This window comes from Macaca fascicularis, chromosome 20 (genome assembly GCF_037993035.2).
Source record: "Macaca fascicularis isolate 582-1 chromosome 20, T2T-MFA8v1.1".
Classification (NCBI taxonomy): Eukaryota; Metazoa; Chordata; class Mammalia; order Primates; family Cercopithecidae; genus Macaca; species Macaca fascicularis.
In genome coordinates, this window is record NC_088394.1 from 43,358,986 (window position 1) to 43,375,064 (window position 16,079).

Sequence of the window (16,079 nt, forward strand, 5' to 3'; positions counted from 1 at the left end):
TCTCAGCACCACATCACACTTACTCCAAAATTGACCACATAATTGGAAGTAAAGCACTCCTCAGCAAATGTACAAGAACAGAAATTATAACAAACTGTCTCTCAGACCACAGTGCAATCAAACTAGAACTCAGGACTAAGAAACTCAATCAAAACCGCTCAACTACATGGAAACTGAACAACCTGCTCCTGAATGACTACTGGGTACATAACGAAATGAAGACAGAAATAAAGATGTTCTTTGAAACCAATGAGAACAAAGATACAACATACCAGAATCTCTGGGACACATTTAAAGCAGTGTGTAGAGGGAAATTTATAGCACTAAATGCCCACAAGAGAAAGCTGGAAAGATCTAAAGTTGACACTCTAATATCACAATTAAAAGAACTAGAGAAGCAAGAGCAAACACATTCGAAAGCTAGCAGAAGGCAAGAAATAACTAAGATCAGAGCAGAACTGAAGGAGATAGAAACACAAAAAACTCTCCAAAAAATCAATGAATCCAGGAGTTGGTTTTTTGAAAAGATCAACAAAATTGACAGACCGCTAGCAAGACTAATAAAGAAGAAAAGAGAGAAGAATCAAATAGACGCAATAAAAAATGATAAGGGGATATCACCACCGACCCCACAGAAATACAAACTACCATCAGAGAATACTATAAACACCTCTACGCAAATAAACTGGAAAATCTAGAAGAAATGGATAATTTCCTGGACACTTACACTCTCCCAAGACTAAACCAGGAAGAAGTTGAATCCCTGAATAGACCAATAGCAGGCTCTGAAATTGAGGCAATAATTAATAGCCTACCAACGAAAAAAAGTCCAGGACCAGATGGATTCACAGCAGAATTCTACCAGAGGTACAAGGAGGAGCTGGTACCATTCCTTCTGAAACTATTCCAATCAATAGAAAAAGAGGAAATCCTCCCTAACTCATTTTATGAGGCCAACATCATCCTGATACCAAAGCCTGGCAGAGACACAACAAAAAAGGAGAATTTTAGACCAATATCCCTGATGAACATTGATGCAAAAATCCTCGATAAAATACTGGCAAACCGGATTCAGCAGCACATCAAAAAGCTTATCCACCATGATCAAGTGGGCTTCATCCCTGGGTTGCAAGGCTGGTTCAACATTCGCAAATCAATAAACATAATCCAGCATATAAACAGAACCAAAGACAAGAACCACATGATTATCTCAATTGATGCAGAAAAGGCTTTTGACAAAATTCAACAGCCCTTCATGCTAAAAACGCTCAATAAATTCGGTATTGATGGAACGTACCTCAAAATAATAAGAGCTATTTATGACAAACCCTCAGTCAATATCATACTGAATGGGCAAAAACTGGAAAAATTCCCTTTGAAAACTGGCACAAGACAGGGATGCCCTCTCTCACCAGTCCTATTCAACATAGTGTTGGAAGTTCTGGCTAGGGCAATCAGGCAAGAGAAAGAAATCAAGGGTATTCAGTTAGGAAAAGAAGAAGTCAAATTGTCCCTGTTTGCAGATGACATGATTGTATATTTAGAAAACCCCATTGTCTCAGCCCAAAATCTCCTTAAGCTGATAAGTAACTTCAGCAAAGTCTCAGGATACAAAATAAATGTGCAAAAATCACAAGCATTCTTATACACCAGTAACAGACAAACAGAGAGCCAAATCATGAATGAACTTCCTTCACAATTGCTTCAAAGAGAATAAAATACCTAGGAATCCAACTTACAAGGGATGTAAAGGACCTCTTCAAGGAGAACTACAAACCACTGCTCAGTGAAATAAAAGAGGACACAAACAAATGGAAGAACATACCATGCTCATGGATAGGAAGAATCAATATCGTGAAAATCGCCATACTGCCCAAGGTCATTTATAGATTCAATGCCATCCTCATCAAGCTACCAATGACTTTCTTCACAGAATTGGAAAAAACTCCTTTAAAGTTCATATGGAACCAAAAAAGAGCCCGCATTGCCAAGACAATCCTAAGTCAAAAGAACAAAGCTGGAGGCATCACGCTACCTGACTTCAAACTATACTACAAGGCTACAGTAACCAAAACAGCATGGTACTGGTACCAAAACAGAGATACAGACCAATGGAACAGAACAGAGTCCTCAGAAATAATACCACACATCTACAGCCATCTGATCTTTGACAAACCTCAGAAAAACAAGAAATGGGGAAAGGATTCCCTATTTAATAAATGGTGCTGGGAAAATTGGCTAGCCATAAGTAGAAAGCTGAAACTGGACCCTTTCCTTACTCCTTATACGAAAATTAATTCAAGATGGATTAGAGACTTAAATGTTAGACCTAATGCCATAAAAATCCTAGAGGAAAACCTAGGTAGTACCATTCAGGACATAGGCATGGGCAAAGACTTCATGTCTAAAACACCAAAAGCAACGGCAACAAAAGCCAAAATTGACAAATGGGATCTCATTAAACTAAAGAGCTTCTGCACAGCAAAAGAAACTACCATCAGAGTGAACAGGCAACCTACAGAATGGGAGAAAATGTTTGCAATCTACTCATCTGACAAAGGGCTAATATCCAGAACCTACAAAGAACTCAAACAAATTTACAAGAAAAAAACAAACAACCCCATCAAAAAGCGGGCAAAGGATATGAACAGACATTTCTCAAAAGAAGACGTGCATACAGCCAACAGACACATGAAAAAATGCTCATCATCACTGGCCATCAGAGAAATGCAAATCAAAACCACAATGAGATACCATCTCACACCAGTTAGAATGGCGATCATTAAAAAGTCAGGAAACAACAGGTGCTGGAGAGGATGTGGAGAAATAGGAACACTTTTTACACTGTTGGTGGGATTGTAAACTAGTTCAACCATTATGGAAAACAGTATGGCAATTCCTCAAGGATCTAGAACTAGATGTACTATATGACCCAGCCATCCCATTACTGGGTATATACCCAAAGGATTATAAATCATGCTGCTATAAAGACACATGCACACGTATGTTTATTGCGGCACTATTCACAATAGCAAAGACTTGGAATCCACCCAAATGTCCATCAGTGACAGACTGGATTAAGAAAATGTGGCACATATACACTATGGAATACTATGCAGCCATAAAAAGGATGAGTTTGTGTCCTTTGTAGGGACATGGATGCAGCTGGAAACCATCATTCTTAGCAAACTCTCACAAGAACAGAAAACCAAACACTGCATGTTCTCACTCATAGGTGGGAATTGAACAGTGAGATCACTTGGACTCGGGAAGGGGAACATCACCCCGCACCAGGGCCTATCATGGGGAGGGGGGGCGGGGGGAGGGATTGCATTGGGAGTTATACCTGATGTAAATGATGAGTTGATGGGTGCAGCACACCAACATGACACAAGTATACATATGTAACAAACCTGCACGTTATGCACATGTACCCTAGAGCTTAAAGTATAAAAAAAAAAAAAGTTTAAAATCATTTCAAAGGAAGCAAGCACATACTTACTCCATAATTAGTGGCTCATCTTGAAAAGTCCTATTGAGTATGGTCATATTGTTAGGATCTGCAAAAAGATATATAGCAGTCTTTTTATATTACTTTTGATATCTACACTTAAGAAAAAATATTCTTCTACTCTTTTCAAGATTTATCTCTAATTTATTCCAACTATTATTATTAAAGAGATACTATAAATCTAGTTCAAATGAACAAGCTTGCAAAGACAAAATATTGGGAAGTACATTCTACAGTGAAGACTAGCATTACAATAACTTCCTTTTGAGGTATGCATCTAAATATTTGCTAGCTGAGTCTTTGTCTTTACACAATTTAGTACTAGAGAGGCTGATAATTAACAAGGATTTTGTGTAAAGAAGGCCATATATGCAAAACTTCCTGGCTCTAAAATGTACATGCTTATATACAAGCTTTGTACATGGTACTCCTTCTGTAAATACTTATTGACTTAATGAATATAATGTATTGAGGTTACTGTTTACATTCCCAAATGGTGCAGACAACACGACTGAAATTTGACTCCATGAACAAAGTTGCCTATTTAGGTATAACTAATTGGCTTTTCAGACATGGCTTGATGATTTGTGACTAGGGAAGGTAGACTGATTCTCCAACTATACTTCAACTTTGTTGTGCTTTCCTGTGCTGAGGAGACTAGAAACCAAAAATAGCATTTTCCAGATATCGTTGCATCTGAGATGCTGAATAAAAGTTAAGCCTTGCCAATCAGATACACTGTGAGTCTTAAAGGCATGAATGAGGCAAAGGCTGTTTCTCTGCTATTTCTATCTGTGTCTGCTCACTGAATTTGGGAGTATCAAGAGACCAGGTGCAGCATTCATTTTGCGAGGAGAAATCACTGCAGGCACAGCAAGCATCATTCTGGTAGCAGTTGTGTAACTAGCCACTTCTGATAGTGGAAAGAGGCAGAAGCTTTTCTGATGATACTGGGATTGCTCCTGAAAGCTTATTCTTTAGCCATCCCAATAATTCTGTGAGCCATTAAAACCCTTTAATAAATCTCTGTCCTCTTTAAGCTAGTAAGAGTGAAGTTTGTTAGTAGAAGTGAACCCTGCCCAGTTCAGGTTGAAAAAGAAAAATCAGGAAATAAACTTTGAAAAAAGTTTTTACAATTATTGACACCCAAGAACAGTATTCTTGAACTGATTTCAGAACAATATTTTGTTACATTTACCTTCATATTCAATGATAAATATTAAAAATTTTAAAACAAATTCACCTAACGTTTGATTTTGTCCCCAGAAGATAACAGCTCCTAATTCACTCTTGGCATAATTTTTGGGAAGATATGTCAGAAGGACATCCATTTGAGAATCTCCATCATAATCCCCAGGGACTACACTTGTTATCAATGCACTGTGATTCCTAAAAGAAACAAGCATTTACAAATATCAGACAAGTTGTAATGGAAAAGGACAACTCTGTATTTCTACCATAAAAAAATATTTTCAATGAAAAACTTAAAACTTCACATAACTGACCGATTGCCTTCTCTTTCCTATCTTTTCACCCCAGATGTACTTAGACCCCTTTGGTCTACAAAAGAGTTCAGAATGAATGCAGAATAGTCTCAAGAAACAAGAAAAAACTGAAATATGTCAAGAGAAAACGTGTTTATTATGTTCAAGCAATGGCTAGTATAGTCCTTCTATATAGTTCCTTTGTCAAGGACACTAAGACATTCGGATGGTGTTTCTAACAACTGGAGGCTCATAATTGCTAAAGCAGTAAGCAATATCACTGGGATTTTTTCAATTAAAAGATATTACTTATAAAATATTTAGTTTGGATTTTAACATAAATTCAAAATTTATAGTAAAAATTAAAAAATCATTTTATTTCTGTGAAAGCTAGTAAATTAAGAATGGATTTTTTTTTCCAAACTTGGCAATCAATACAGCATCCAAACATATATATCTAATTTTATACACATATTTTTATTTTTTCCCTTGTCATAGGTATTAATATATTTTTATTAACAAAATAATTCTAAAATTATTTATATGAATCTTGAAAACTTAACATCCGGCAGTCTTGTTGTCTGAGTGACCCAAGTAAAAAGTAGGCCTTAAATTCATTTTATATTTAATACTACTCAGATCAAATAGCAAGACAACAAATTTCCAAGTAGACTATAGAAATATACTTTCTTAATGCATCAATGGCAGTCCTTTCTCCCTCTCACTCAGCAAGGTAAGAACCAAGTGGTGCATTTCTTGAAAGTCTTAGGAATTAAGGATTTAAGTTACAGTAACGGGTAAGGTTTTGGCCTTAAGTTAAACACAGGAGTTAACTAAAAGTCTGCAAAAGGAACAATTTAACACTTGCCCACAGCTCTACCTATTTCTAGAATGTTAGTCCATCAAGAACATACATGCAGGGCAAAAGATAGTAGACAAGTCCCACTAGGCAATGCATTTCCAATTATTTCTTTAGCACGTTACTTGGAAATATGAGTAGACACCTGCCTTTTGCCTTCTGAAGAAAACTTTTGACTATTAAAGAGAGCTAAAACAAATAGCAATAAGGAAGCTGAAGAAAACAGAGCTAATGCAACAAAAGAAAACTTCAAAATTACACTTTAGAAAAGAGAAAAAAGTATATATATATAAAGAAAAACAGTATGCTAAAAGACATCATAAGAATGATCGTAAAACATCAGTAAGAAAACAAAACAAAACAAAAAATCTCGGAAATTAAAAATGTGACACCTGGCTGGGCGTGGTGGTTCATGCCTGTAATTCCAACACTTTGGGAGGTGGAGGTGGACGGATCACTTGAGGTCAGGAATTTGAGAACAGCCTGGCCAACATGCTGAAACCCCATCACTATTAAAAATACAAAAAGTAGCAGGCATGGTGGTGTGCATCTCTAATCCCAGCTACTTGGGAGGCTGAGGCAGGAGAATCGCTTGAACCCTGGAGGTGGAGGTTGCAGTGAGATTGGGCCAATGCACTCTATCTAGCCTGGGCAACAGAATGAGACTCCATGTCAAAAAAAAAAAAAAAGGACTTAGAATTTAGAAGAGAAAGTTGAGAAAACCTCCTGCAAAGGAAAATAAAACAAAACAAAACAAAATGATAAAAATAAGAAACAGATAAGATAAAGGAACAAAGGATGAACCCAGGAAGACTAATAATCAATTGATAGGCATTCCTAAAAGAGACAAACAAAAAATTTTTTCAAAGAAATATTTAATAATGCAAGAGTTTCAAAATGCCCCCAAGGATAGAGGTCTCTAGCTGGAAAGGGCCCACATAATGCCTAGCATAATAAGTAAAGAATAATCATTCCTGTAATTGCAGCACTTTGGGAGGCGAAGGTGGGAGGACAGCTCCAGCCCAGGATTATGTGGTTACAGTGAGCTATGATCATGTGACTGTACTCCTTTGTCACCTGGGTGACAAAGACCCTGCCTTTATCAAAAAAGAAAAACAAATCTATACCAAAGCACATCATCATGAAATCAGAACAAAATGGAAAAAGAAGAGACTCCAATAGCTTCCAAAATTAAAACAATTTACATTTAAAAGATTAGGAGAAATAATAGGATTGAATTTTAAAACAGCAACCCATGAAGCTAGAACACAATAAGCTAATTACAGTGTTAACAGCGGGTAGAGGCTGGGCGTGGTGGCTCAAGCCTGTAATCCTAGCATTTTGGGAGGCCGTGGCGGGTAGACTGCCTGAGCTCAGGAGTTTGAGACCAGCCCGGGCAACACAGTGAAATCCCGTCTCTACTAAAATACAAAAAAATTAGCCAGGCGTGGCACTGTGCACCTGTAGTCCCAGCTACTCAGGAGGCTGAGGCAGGAGAACTGCTAGAACCAGGGAGGCAGAGGTTGCAGTAGGCTGAGATCGCGCCACTGCACTCCAGCCTGGGAGACAGAGCAAGACTCTGTCTCTAAAAAAAAATAAAAAATAAAAAGTGGGTAGAAAAAGGTTTTAGACATAACAGGACTTATCATGCATCCTTTCTCAGGAATTTCCTGGAGGACACACCCCCGTGAAGTAAACGAGGAAATTTCTTTTTTTAAATGGGGAAATTCCCCATAGAGTAAGTCTGCAAAAGGCCTGGAGAATGAATCCAGACTGGATAGCAATGCAGATGATCCAATGGGAAAAAGAAAAATGCATGATAGGTATATGGTAAATATGACAGAATATCTGCAAATAAATTAAGGATATGTACATAGAAAACTAAGCAATCTATTTTTAAAAAAGCAATCATTTATCCCAGCAGGGCAAGCTGCACAAAAAATTAAATACTGTCCCAGCACGTTGGGAGGCCAAGGTGGGTGGATCACCTGAGGTCAGGAGTTTGAGACCAGCCTGGCCAACATGGTGAAATCCAGTCTTTACTAAAAATACAAAAAAAGCCAGGAATGGTGGCGGGTGCCTGTAATCCCAGCTACTTAGGAGACTGAGGCGGGAGAATCGCTTGAACCCGGGAGGCGAAGGTTGCAGTGAGCTGAGATGATGCCACTGCACTCCAGCCAGGGCAACAGAGTGAGACTCCGTCTCAAAAAAAAAAAAAAAAAAAATACTGTACATTATTTGGTTTTGAAGTACATAAACACTACATGGTTAAAATGTAAACAATGATTACTGATTCAACAAAAAATTATGATTTAACTACACTGGGACAATGTAGACAAATTAAGTTAATAAAAAACAAGAAATGAATAACAATGATAATTCAAGAAATTAGTGTAAAATTTTATTTTAAAATATGGTAATAAACACTAGAAGAATCAGCTACAGGTTTTAAAAGTGGTTCCATCTGAGAGAGAAATAGAGGTGTGGGGGAGTATAAGGGTGAAGAACAGATTATTTTTCCTTTGAAAAATATTCTAAATTAAAACACAAACAAGAGTTTCTAAGTTTTGAAAGTACATTGCATTCATTAAAAATTTAATTGGAATATTTGTTTTAACTTATCAGAACATATGCCATTTACATCCTTTAAATTTCCTTAATTTCTAATCAGAAAAAAAATCACCTCTATGCAGTTAGTCCACTTCTCATATACACTCATCAACTTCAGTTTCTTCCCCACTCCAAGCATGCTGACATTCACTACCCAGGAACACTTCTCAAGGGAAATAAGCTCCTGTTTATCCATTTATAACTTTCCCCTCAAAGTTCTTGTTCAAGGCCATTTTTTTTTAACATGAGTTTGAGTTTACTTAAAATACTGTAGAGTCTGAGAACTAATTAGTCCACACAGGGACTTTTTAAAAACAGTTTCCTAACTAGTCTTGTAATCTTCTATAAACCAATTCATTCTGGACCTAGTTTACAAAGAAATCAATTTAAAATACTGTTTTCATCATCTCTCCTTTGCACAAGGACCTGATGATTCCCCTCTTCTAATGGGACTGCGTTCAAAGTCTTTTTGATATTTCTGAAGGCTACCAGTCTCATGAAAGCTTCTTATCTCATGTTCTTAGTCCTTAACTCCCTGAAGTGTACCTTCCACTTTTGTCAGGCAGATCTTTCTACCTCCTATTCACAACATGCTGTTGTTACTTTTATCTCTTATAAATGCTCTGTCCCCAAAGTTAAAAGTCTTCATCTAACTTTTTACTTATACTGAGGTCAAGCTCAAGTTCCACGACTCTGGAAGCTGCCCCTTTGGCCTGCACTGACCCATCTCTTCTTGCTTGAATTCAGACTGTCACAAATGCTTGCTCCAAATGTAGTTTGTAGTTTCAAATGAATGTAGTTTCAAAACTGTGTTGGGTCACTATCATGGAGGTAGAGGTGTGGGAGTGGTCACTGTTTCATGCAATGCCAACCACAGAAAAGAAAAATAACTATTACTTGAACATTTAAAAGATTCAGATAACCAAATTTGAATTCTTTCCAAGTCAACCTTAAAAACTCACCATCTATCAGTCAATTAAACAAAAAAAATTAGAACACTGACTTTTTCCCCACTGCAAAATAGGCCACTCTTCCACAAAACACAACACATGGCTAACACAATGAGACTACTGTGAGTAACTGCTCCCTCAAGATGAGGCACAGAACGAGACACATTCCAGAAGGGGTATGAGATTGCAAGGAAATAAAGGGTGTTTATATAGAAACAAACCTGGATCCACTTAAATTTATTTCTTTAAAGTCATTTTTAAACTTTGGTATTTTCACTATTTTTCCAAAAAAATCACTTCCTACTCATATCTCACAACTAGTGGTTTTGCATCCCAACATTACAGGTAAGGCTGACTTTAAAGACAATCCAATCAGCTACGGCATATCCATTATTACATTAATGACTAATGTTTTATCAAAATAATCATATTTGTACTTACTTGAAAGATACCTTTACTTTAGGTTTAAAATAGGGTGCATTCTGGTCTGCCAAAAAGACGATTAAGTCGTTTCCTAAAGGAAACAAATATATGATATTAGAAAAATGTTTCCTGGTAAGATACCCCATCAGTGGTTACAAGAAGGTTTCTGGGCACTGTTTTCAACAAGAAAACTTTTATTCTACTCCAGTTCATCTGCCCTCTCAAGGATAGTTCCACTAGGCCAATGGAGAGGCCTAACATTATATCACAAGTTCAATGTTCAAAGTAGCAGAGGAATAGAAAGGATGAACATGGGAAAAAGCAGCTGATCAAGAGAAACTGAAGCCAGTGGATTCTGCAAGGAGTCAGATTGGTTGACTTAAAAGAACCATATAAAGAAGATGCCTTATAACTATACTACATGTCAAGACTTGTCTTCCCCGAATCTAGCAATGCTGCCTCTTGTAAGGCTGTTTGGTTCATTACACAGATGCATCACACCAAAGATGCAGGGACTCCCATTGTAGATATCTGACAAGGACATAATTAAGCATGTGAGCATAAAACGCTGAATCCTCCAAGACCCTTCTCCTATTGGGCCATCCTCTAGAGGCTGACACATTCTTGGAGCTCAATTAGCACTCATTGAGACAGACTTTTGGAATTGTTTAATCAAACACAGGCCATCTTTAAAGTCAATGCTACTCTCTGTATCCAGTTTGGACAGAGTGGCAACAAGTTTTTGGCAGTACATTGCAAAACGAGGAGTCAAAAAGATTGGGAAAATATTCAGGGTCCGTAAGAGAGGCTCCTGCATCCTGCCAAGGGCCCCAAGAAGTCTGGTTCAGGATCCTGTCAGACAAGCTCTGAGTAGCTCTTCCTTCCTTCCTTCCTTCCTTCCTTCGTGGCATTGATCTTTAAGCAGCACCTGCTTCTGTAGGTACTCAAGAACGCTAAGACCCCCTAATGCCCACTGTCAGCATTAAGATTTATAAAAAAGTTAGTTTAATGATGGTCAAAGGAAATAATTTCCAAGAACAAGTTAGCAAAGAAAGTAGAGATTTGGAACACTAAAGTGATGACCAAGGTGAGGAAAGTGTACACGAAAGAACAGGCAGCTCAAGAGAGAAATTTCTGTAGTTTGAGACTGCTTTCCCAAGGAGGCATTGGTTTTATCAGTGGTCCCTGCAAAATGCTTGTGTGAGCTGTTGAGTGTTTACGCCCTTGGAAGGGTACATTTGCTTCAAAGAAAGCTGTGGCCTTGACAAAGGGGGGGCGGGGGGCGAATTAGGTAGGTGGGGAGGCAAGGAGAAGCCCCCTATGAGAAGACATTGTCAAGCTGCACCTTTTCCTGTTCATCAACGGGGAAGGAAGACTGAAGCAAAATAGAATGGAATGAGAGGGCCTTAGGAGCGAACGTTGAGGCAAGCTACAAAGATTCCTAAGAATCAGGAAGCACTTTGGAAGGCAGGTGATTCCATAGGGAGGAGGGGGAAGGGTGACTGGGAGAAGGCTGCAGACTTCTTAGGCAAAAAACTGGGGTGCTGTCAGGGGGTAGGTCAAACTGTAGGGTGGCTGGGTCAGAACTTGGGGTTGGAAAGGGTGGTGCAAAAGGGCAAACTGTCAATAATGCTAAAGGGAAGGCCACAGGGCTGGGAGAGAAAGGCCAGGAAATGCTAAAGGACCGGCCACTGGGCAATGGGTTTAGGGAACACCGGGAGGGGCACACGGACAGCGAACAGAGGGAGGGCCCGGCAAGCACTGACTTTCCCGCAGCACGAAGAGGTCCGTCTGCTTGTCGGAGTTGAGGTCCCCGAAAGCCGCAAGGGTGCCCCAGGCCTCGGCCCCAAAGAGCTCGGCCGTGACGTTGTGCAGCGCCCGCGCTGGGACCGGCCCGACTCCCAGTAGTGCAAGCCCCGTGAGGAGCGGCGACAGGAGCGCCCAGGAGCTCGGCAGCCGGCCCGCCGCCGCCATGGCAGCCCCTCGGCCCCCGCCCGCCGGCCCAGCGCCGCGCTTGACGGCAGCCGTAAAGCACCGCGTTACCGGCCGAGAGAGTGACTAGCAGCCCCGGGAAGCGTAAGAGCCGCTGCCGGATCCTTTTTCTCTCTCCCACTAGGGCTGCCCTTCCGACGCTAAAAAGACAGTGGAGCTAGGGTGAAAGCCGCCCTCACGCTCACTTCCGGCAGGCGCGCCTCCCGACAGTGTCGTGCGGGGGGCGTGGCCGAGCGGGCATTGCTGACAGGCGGCCCCGGGGGCGGTGGCCAAGGCGGCGGCGGGAGCGCGATGGCGGGGGCGGCGGGGCTCACGGCCGAAGTGAGCTGGAAGGTCTTGGAGCGAAGAGCTCGGACCAAGCGCTCAGGTTTGGCTGGCTGGGGCGCCGCCCCCCTCCCCGAGTACCTGGGGTGGTGCTTCTCCTCAAGCACCTTGGTGGGAGGCAGGCGGGGGCCCTGGGAATGAACCTGTGCCCCGAGTTCTCCCTTAGAAACAGTTGGCGGCCCTGACCTTGCTTCTGATATCTTCATCCACCTCTAAAAATTAGGTGGTGGTGCCTACTCCATTGTGTGTGTGCCCCCGACTCTATTCAACTTATGATCCCCACTCGGAAAGTAGGCAGCGGTCCGGACTTCCCTTAGAGTCTTCTAACTTAAAAATCTGGCGGCGGCACATTCCTGGGAAAGGGAATGTGTCCTCCCTGTGAATGTTCTCCCCAAAAGTCAGATAGCTTAATCAGATCAAGTCAGATGTAACTACGATCGGGCTGCAGAAAGCCGGCGTCTGCTCCTTGCCTTATGTCTTATATCCCTTTTACATTCCCACAGGTTCTAAGCAGTAGACCTGTCATCTGTCTAGCAGAAATTGAAGGAGACTGGGCCTCAGATCTTGAAGTGCATAGTTAGGGCTCAGAAGGAAAAGGGGCTCCTTAAGTGGTTCCAGGTTGTGTGGTTACCAAGCCAGAAAGCGTAGAGGTCAGAAGGTGCCTTGCAGGCAGTTTTAACAGTTTCAAGTGTCCCGAACTGACTTGTTCAAACTGCAAGTCATGACTTGTGGCATTATCAGCACTTGTGGCTGATGACTCCTAAAAGCTGGGATTAAAACTTCCCGTATTCCTGGCTGGCTGGATATAATCTTGAGCAAAAAGCATGTACTTAAACAGGAAAGGTGGTAGGCAGAATACAGGTTTTCAACTAAGGAGTTTCCCTTTTAAAGAACTGCATCATTGGGGGGGCGGTAGTGTGAAAGGCCTTAGCTAGGAAAATTAACTTTGCACTTGCATTGATATTAAGAAATTATTTTCGGCCGGATGCGGTGGCTCATGCCTGTAGTCCCAGCACTTTGGGAGGCCGAGGTGGGCGGATCACCTCAGGTCAGGAGTTCGAGACCAGCCTGGCCAATCTGGTAAAACCCCATCTCTACTAAAAATACAAAGCTTAGCTGGGCGTGGTGGCGGGCACCTGTAACCCCAACTACTCGGGAGTCTGAGGCAGGAGAATTGCTTGAACCTGGGAGGCAGAGGCTGCAGTGAGTGGAGGTCACACCACTGCACTCCAGCCTGGGTGACAGAGGGAGACTCCGTTTCAAAAAAAAAAAAAAAAAAGGAAGAAAAGAAATTATTTTCTCAGCTAATATGTCCCCCTTATGTTTTGGGCTTTTCCCATTTATGAAGTTCTTAGTTGTCTGTTGTGCACATTTTTTTTTTTTTTTTAAATTTGGAGAAAGTAAATCTAATTTCTGAAAATCTAATTTCAGAAATCATACACCCAACATTCTGTTTTTTATACCTTACAAAAAGTTGAGCTTTATTTACTCAGAGTTATAGTAAAATTACCAACTGTGAAGTATGAGGTAATTTTTTCAAAAAGTAGTCCTTAGTACTACTAAAAATCAATAAAGTGACTTGGAATAGTTAGATGTATTTGTTTCACACTTTTTCTTAAATTGTTTTTGAGTCATATAGAAATACTGAGTTGGCTACTAACAATGTGGCTATCTGGATATAAAAGTGTTATTGGATTGGTTATATCTAAACAGAGAGTAACCGGAGTTTTCTTACAGGGACCTGAGTACTGCCCCCAACATATATTTTTGCAAGATTTCTCTTTTCCTTTCATAAACACGTAGAGTTTATTTTCTTCGTTAGTCTTTGTTTCCTCTGAAATGCATGCCATTAACAGTAAGCGTTGAAAACCTTACTTCTCTTTTCTTAGCTGAGAAAAAAAATTTTAGTGTTAACTGTTGTTGAATGCAGTTATGTAAATCCACTTTTATATGCAAAGTGCATAGTATCAATGTTGAATGTTCCTGTATGTTTACATCCTAGTAGTAAAAAGAGATACCACTTGAATTCATTACTCCAAATTAGTAGTTAAATTTGAGGTTTCAGATTCTTATAAGTATATGAAGTACAGATGATAAAGTTAGTAACTCGAGTTAAAAACTTCCTGTGTCATTAAAAGCAATCAACTTGATTCTGTTTGTTACTTTTAGAAGAATATATAAATGGAGCTTTGTTAGAAACCGACTAACCTGCCTGGAGCATAGAGTCCTCCTCACAGAGTTCTGAGCATTGTTACATAGTAGCATAATTACTTCACTGCACAATAGAGGATACTACTTTTATGTAATATTTAATAAGCGGATATTATATAGTTCCTGTCTCATCCATATGAGCAAGTGTAATTTATCAAACCAAAGAAAATCACATATTCAAGTCATAAAAGAGAAAATAAAATTATAATGATCCTCAGTTACTGCCTTCGTTGTGCACTGCATCATGTTAATAACTGCTCACACTGCTTTCAATTAATTTAACACTGATTGCTTCTAACCTTTACTAAACAGTTTTAAAATTGCTGTAGCTTAGCCTGTGACGCTTATGATTAGAGCCAACAATTTGAAATGGCCTGCTCACCTGATGCAGTCGTCTCTTCGTCTTCTACTTTCTTAAGGTCTGGTAAGTGTTGTAGACCCCAAAAGGGTCACTTGGTAATTTTAAATACCTTTGTTTCTGACGGTTGATTTCACTATAAGATATCATTATGTCTTTATTTCTTGTTTGGTGGGCCCAGGCCTGAGTACCAGGCTGGTGTTAGGTTTAACTTTACATTGTGTTTTGAATGTGGCCTATTGTGTTCTTCTCATGTGGGGTTTGAAAAGGACAGAAAGTGGAGTGCCTGCCCTGATACTTGCAAGCTGTTTGAGCAGAGGCAGTTCCTCAGTGTCTGGGAGCTCCCATTGTCAAATGTGCACATAGTGTATTTCTTAAATGATTTTTGTCTTCTTGCCACAAAGGAAGTAACTTTTACAAATTAGGAATCTTTGGTCAACATCCCACTTATCTATTCTTCATCAGCTTACTGTGAAGCAGGTTATTAGTATATACGTTTTCATAGACAGGAAGCGACTTAACCCAGGGAATATTTTAAGGACATGTGCTTTGGCCTTTATCCTGTGCCATCCTGGTGTAAGGGCTGGAACAGATGTTGGCACAATGGCTCTTTGACCGTTGTGTTGATGCACTCCTTTGAGAGCTGGATGAAAGCTATGGAATTGCTCTCCAGATGTGTGCACAGGATTTTGAAAACAATCTGAGTGATTCATGGACCCAGACATGATTACCTATGCATTCCCATTAGGAACTAGGTCTTTGGATGTATTCAGTCTCACTTTAGGGAAGAAGACACACATTTCGTTAGGTGGCCACATAGCTGAAATGAAAACTGAAACATTTAGAGCACTTTTCTGTAGTTATGGCTTAACTTGGGCCATTTAAAACCTATTATGTGCTAGAAAACCCGGAGAAGGCTGCTGGTAAGAGGCTACTTTTTCTATAATGCCTTTTAAGCAGAATATTTCAAGCCTCAGGACTCACGAACAGGCAAATGTGAGATGAGCACCCCCAAACACAGTGAAAACTCCTTGGCTTCACCATAGCCTTTCAGAAGTGTTTCTCCCTCTTCATTCATTTTCATTTATATTTCAAGTCCTGTTCTGGCAAGATAGAGGAGGAAAATCTTGAAGAAAATAAATAAGAAATAGCTTAAGGAAGAATCAAATAGGAGAAAACAAAAGCTCTTTAAGGAACTAAAATGATTTCTATCTCTGGGTGTCATCTGCTAAATGAGAAAATATTATATGTAACAATGCCAATTGATTTCTGATTATTTGAACTAAAAGAACAGGAGGACATATATCTCTAGACTCTGCTTTCTTATAAGCACCGAGCTCTGTTTTCCATCTTGGCT

The 16,079-nt window shown here is 40.0% G+C and overlaps 2 protein-coding genes across 11 annotated transcripts in view; one reads left to right on the forward strand and one right to left on the reverse strand.

The window, feature by feature from the left end:
- Positions 1–11,829, reverse strand: part of ITFG1 (integrin alpha FG-GAP repeat containing 1) — a 295,294-nt gene extending 283,465 nt beyond the window's left edge. The window contains exons 1-4 of the mRNA XM_005591846.4: positions 11,604–11,829; positions 9,856–9,928; positions 4,755–4,900; positions 3,503–3,560 (exon numbers count right to left, since the gene is read on the reverse strand). Coding sequence (XP_005591903.2) covers positions 3,503–3,560; positions 4,755–4,900; positions 9,856–9,928; positions 11,604–11,811 — 485 coding nt within the window. The 5' untranslated portion in view covers positions 11,812–11,829. The remainder of the gene's footprint in view (positions 1–3,502; positions 3,561–4,754; positions 4,901–9,855; positions 9,929–11,603) is intronic.
- Positions 11,830–12,096: 267 nt separating this feature from the next.
- Positions 12,097–16,079, forward strand: part of PHKB (phosphorylase kinase regulatory subunit beta) — a 232,916-nt gene continuing 228,933 nt past the window's right edge. For 3 of the 10 annotated variants that reach the window (XR_012428701.1, XM_074026734.1, XM_005591850.5), the window contains exons 1-2: positions 12,097–12,196; positions 14,694–14,788. Coding sequence is in view for 8 of the 10 variants with exons in the window: in XM_074026734.1 (XP_073882835.1) it covers positions 14,734–14,788 (55 nt within the window). In the remaining 2 variants the exon portion in view is untranslated. Of the gene's footprint in view, positions 12,197–13,121; positions 13,234–14,676; positions 14,789–16,079 lie in introns of all 10 variants that reach the window. The other 7 variants (XR_012428700.1, XM_005591848.5, XM_005591847.5 and 4 more) reach the window with 4 other exon arrangements.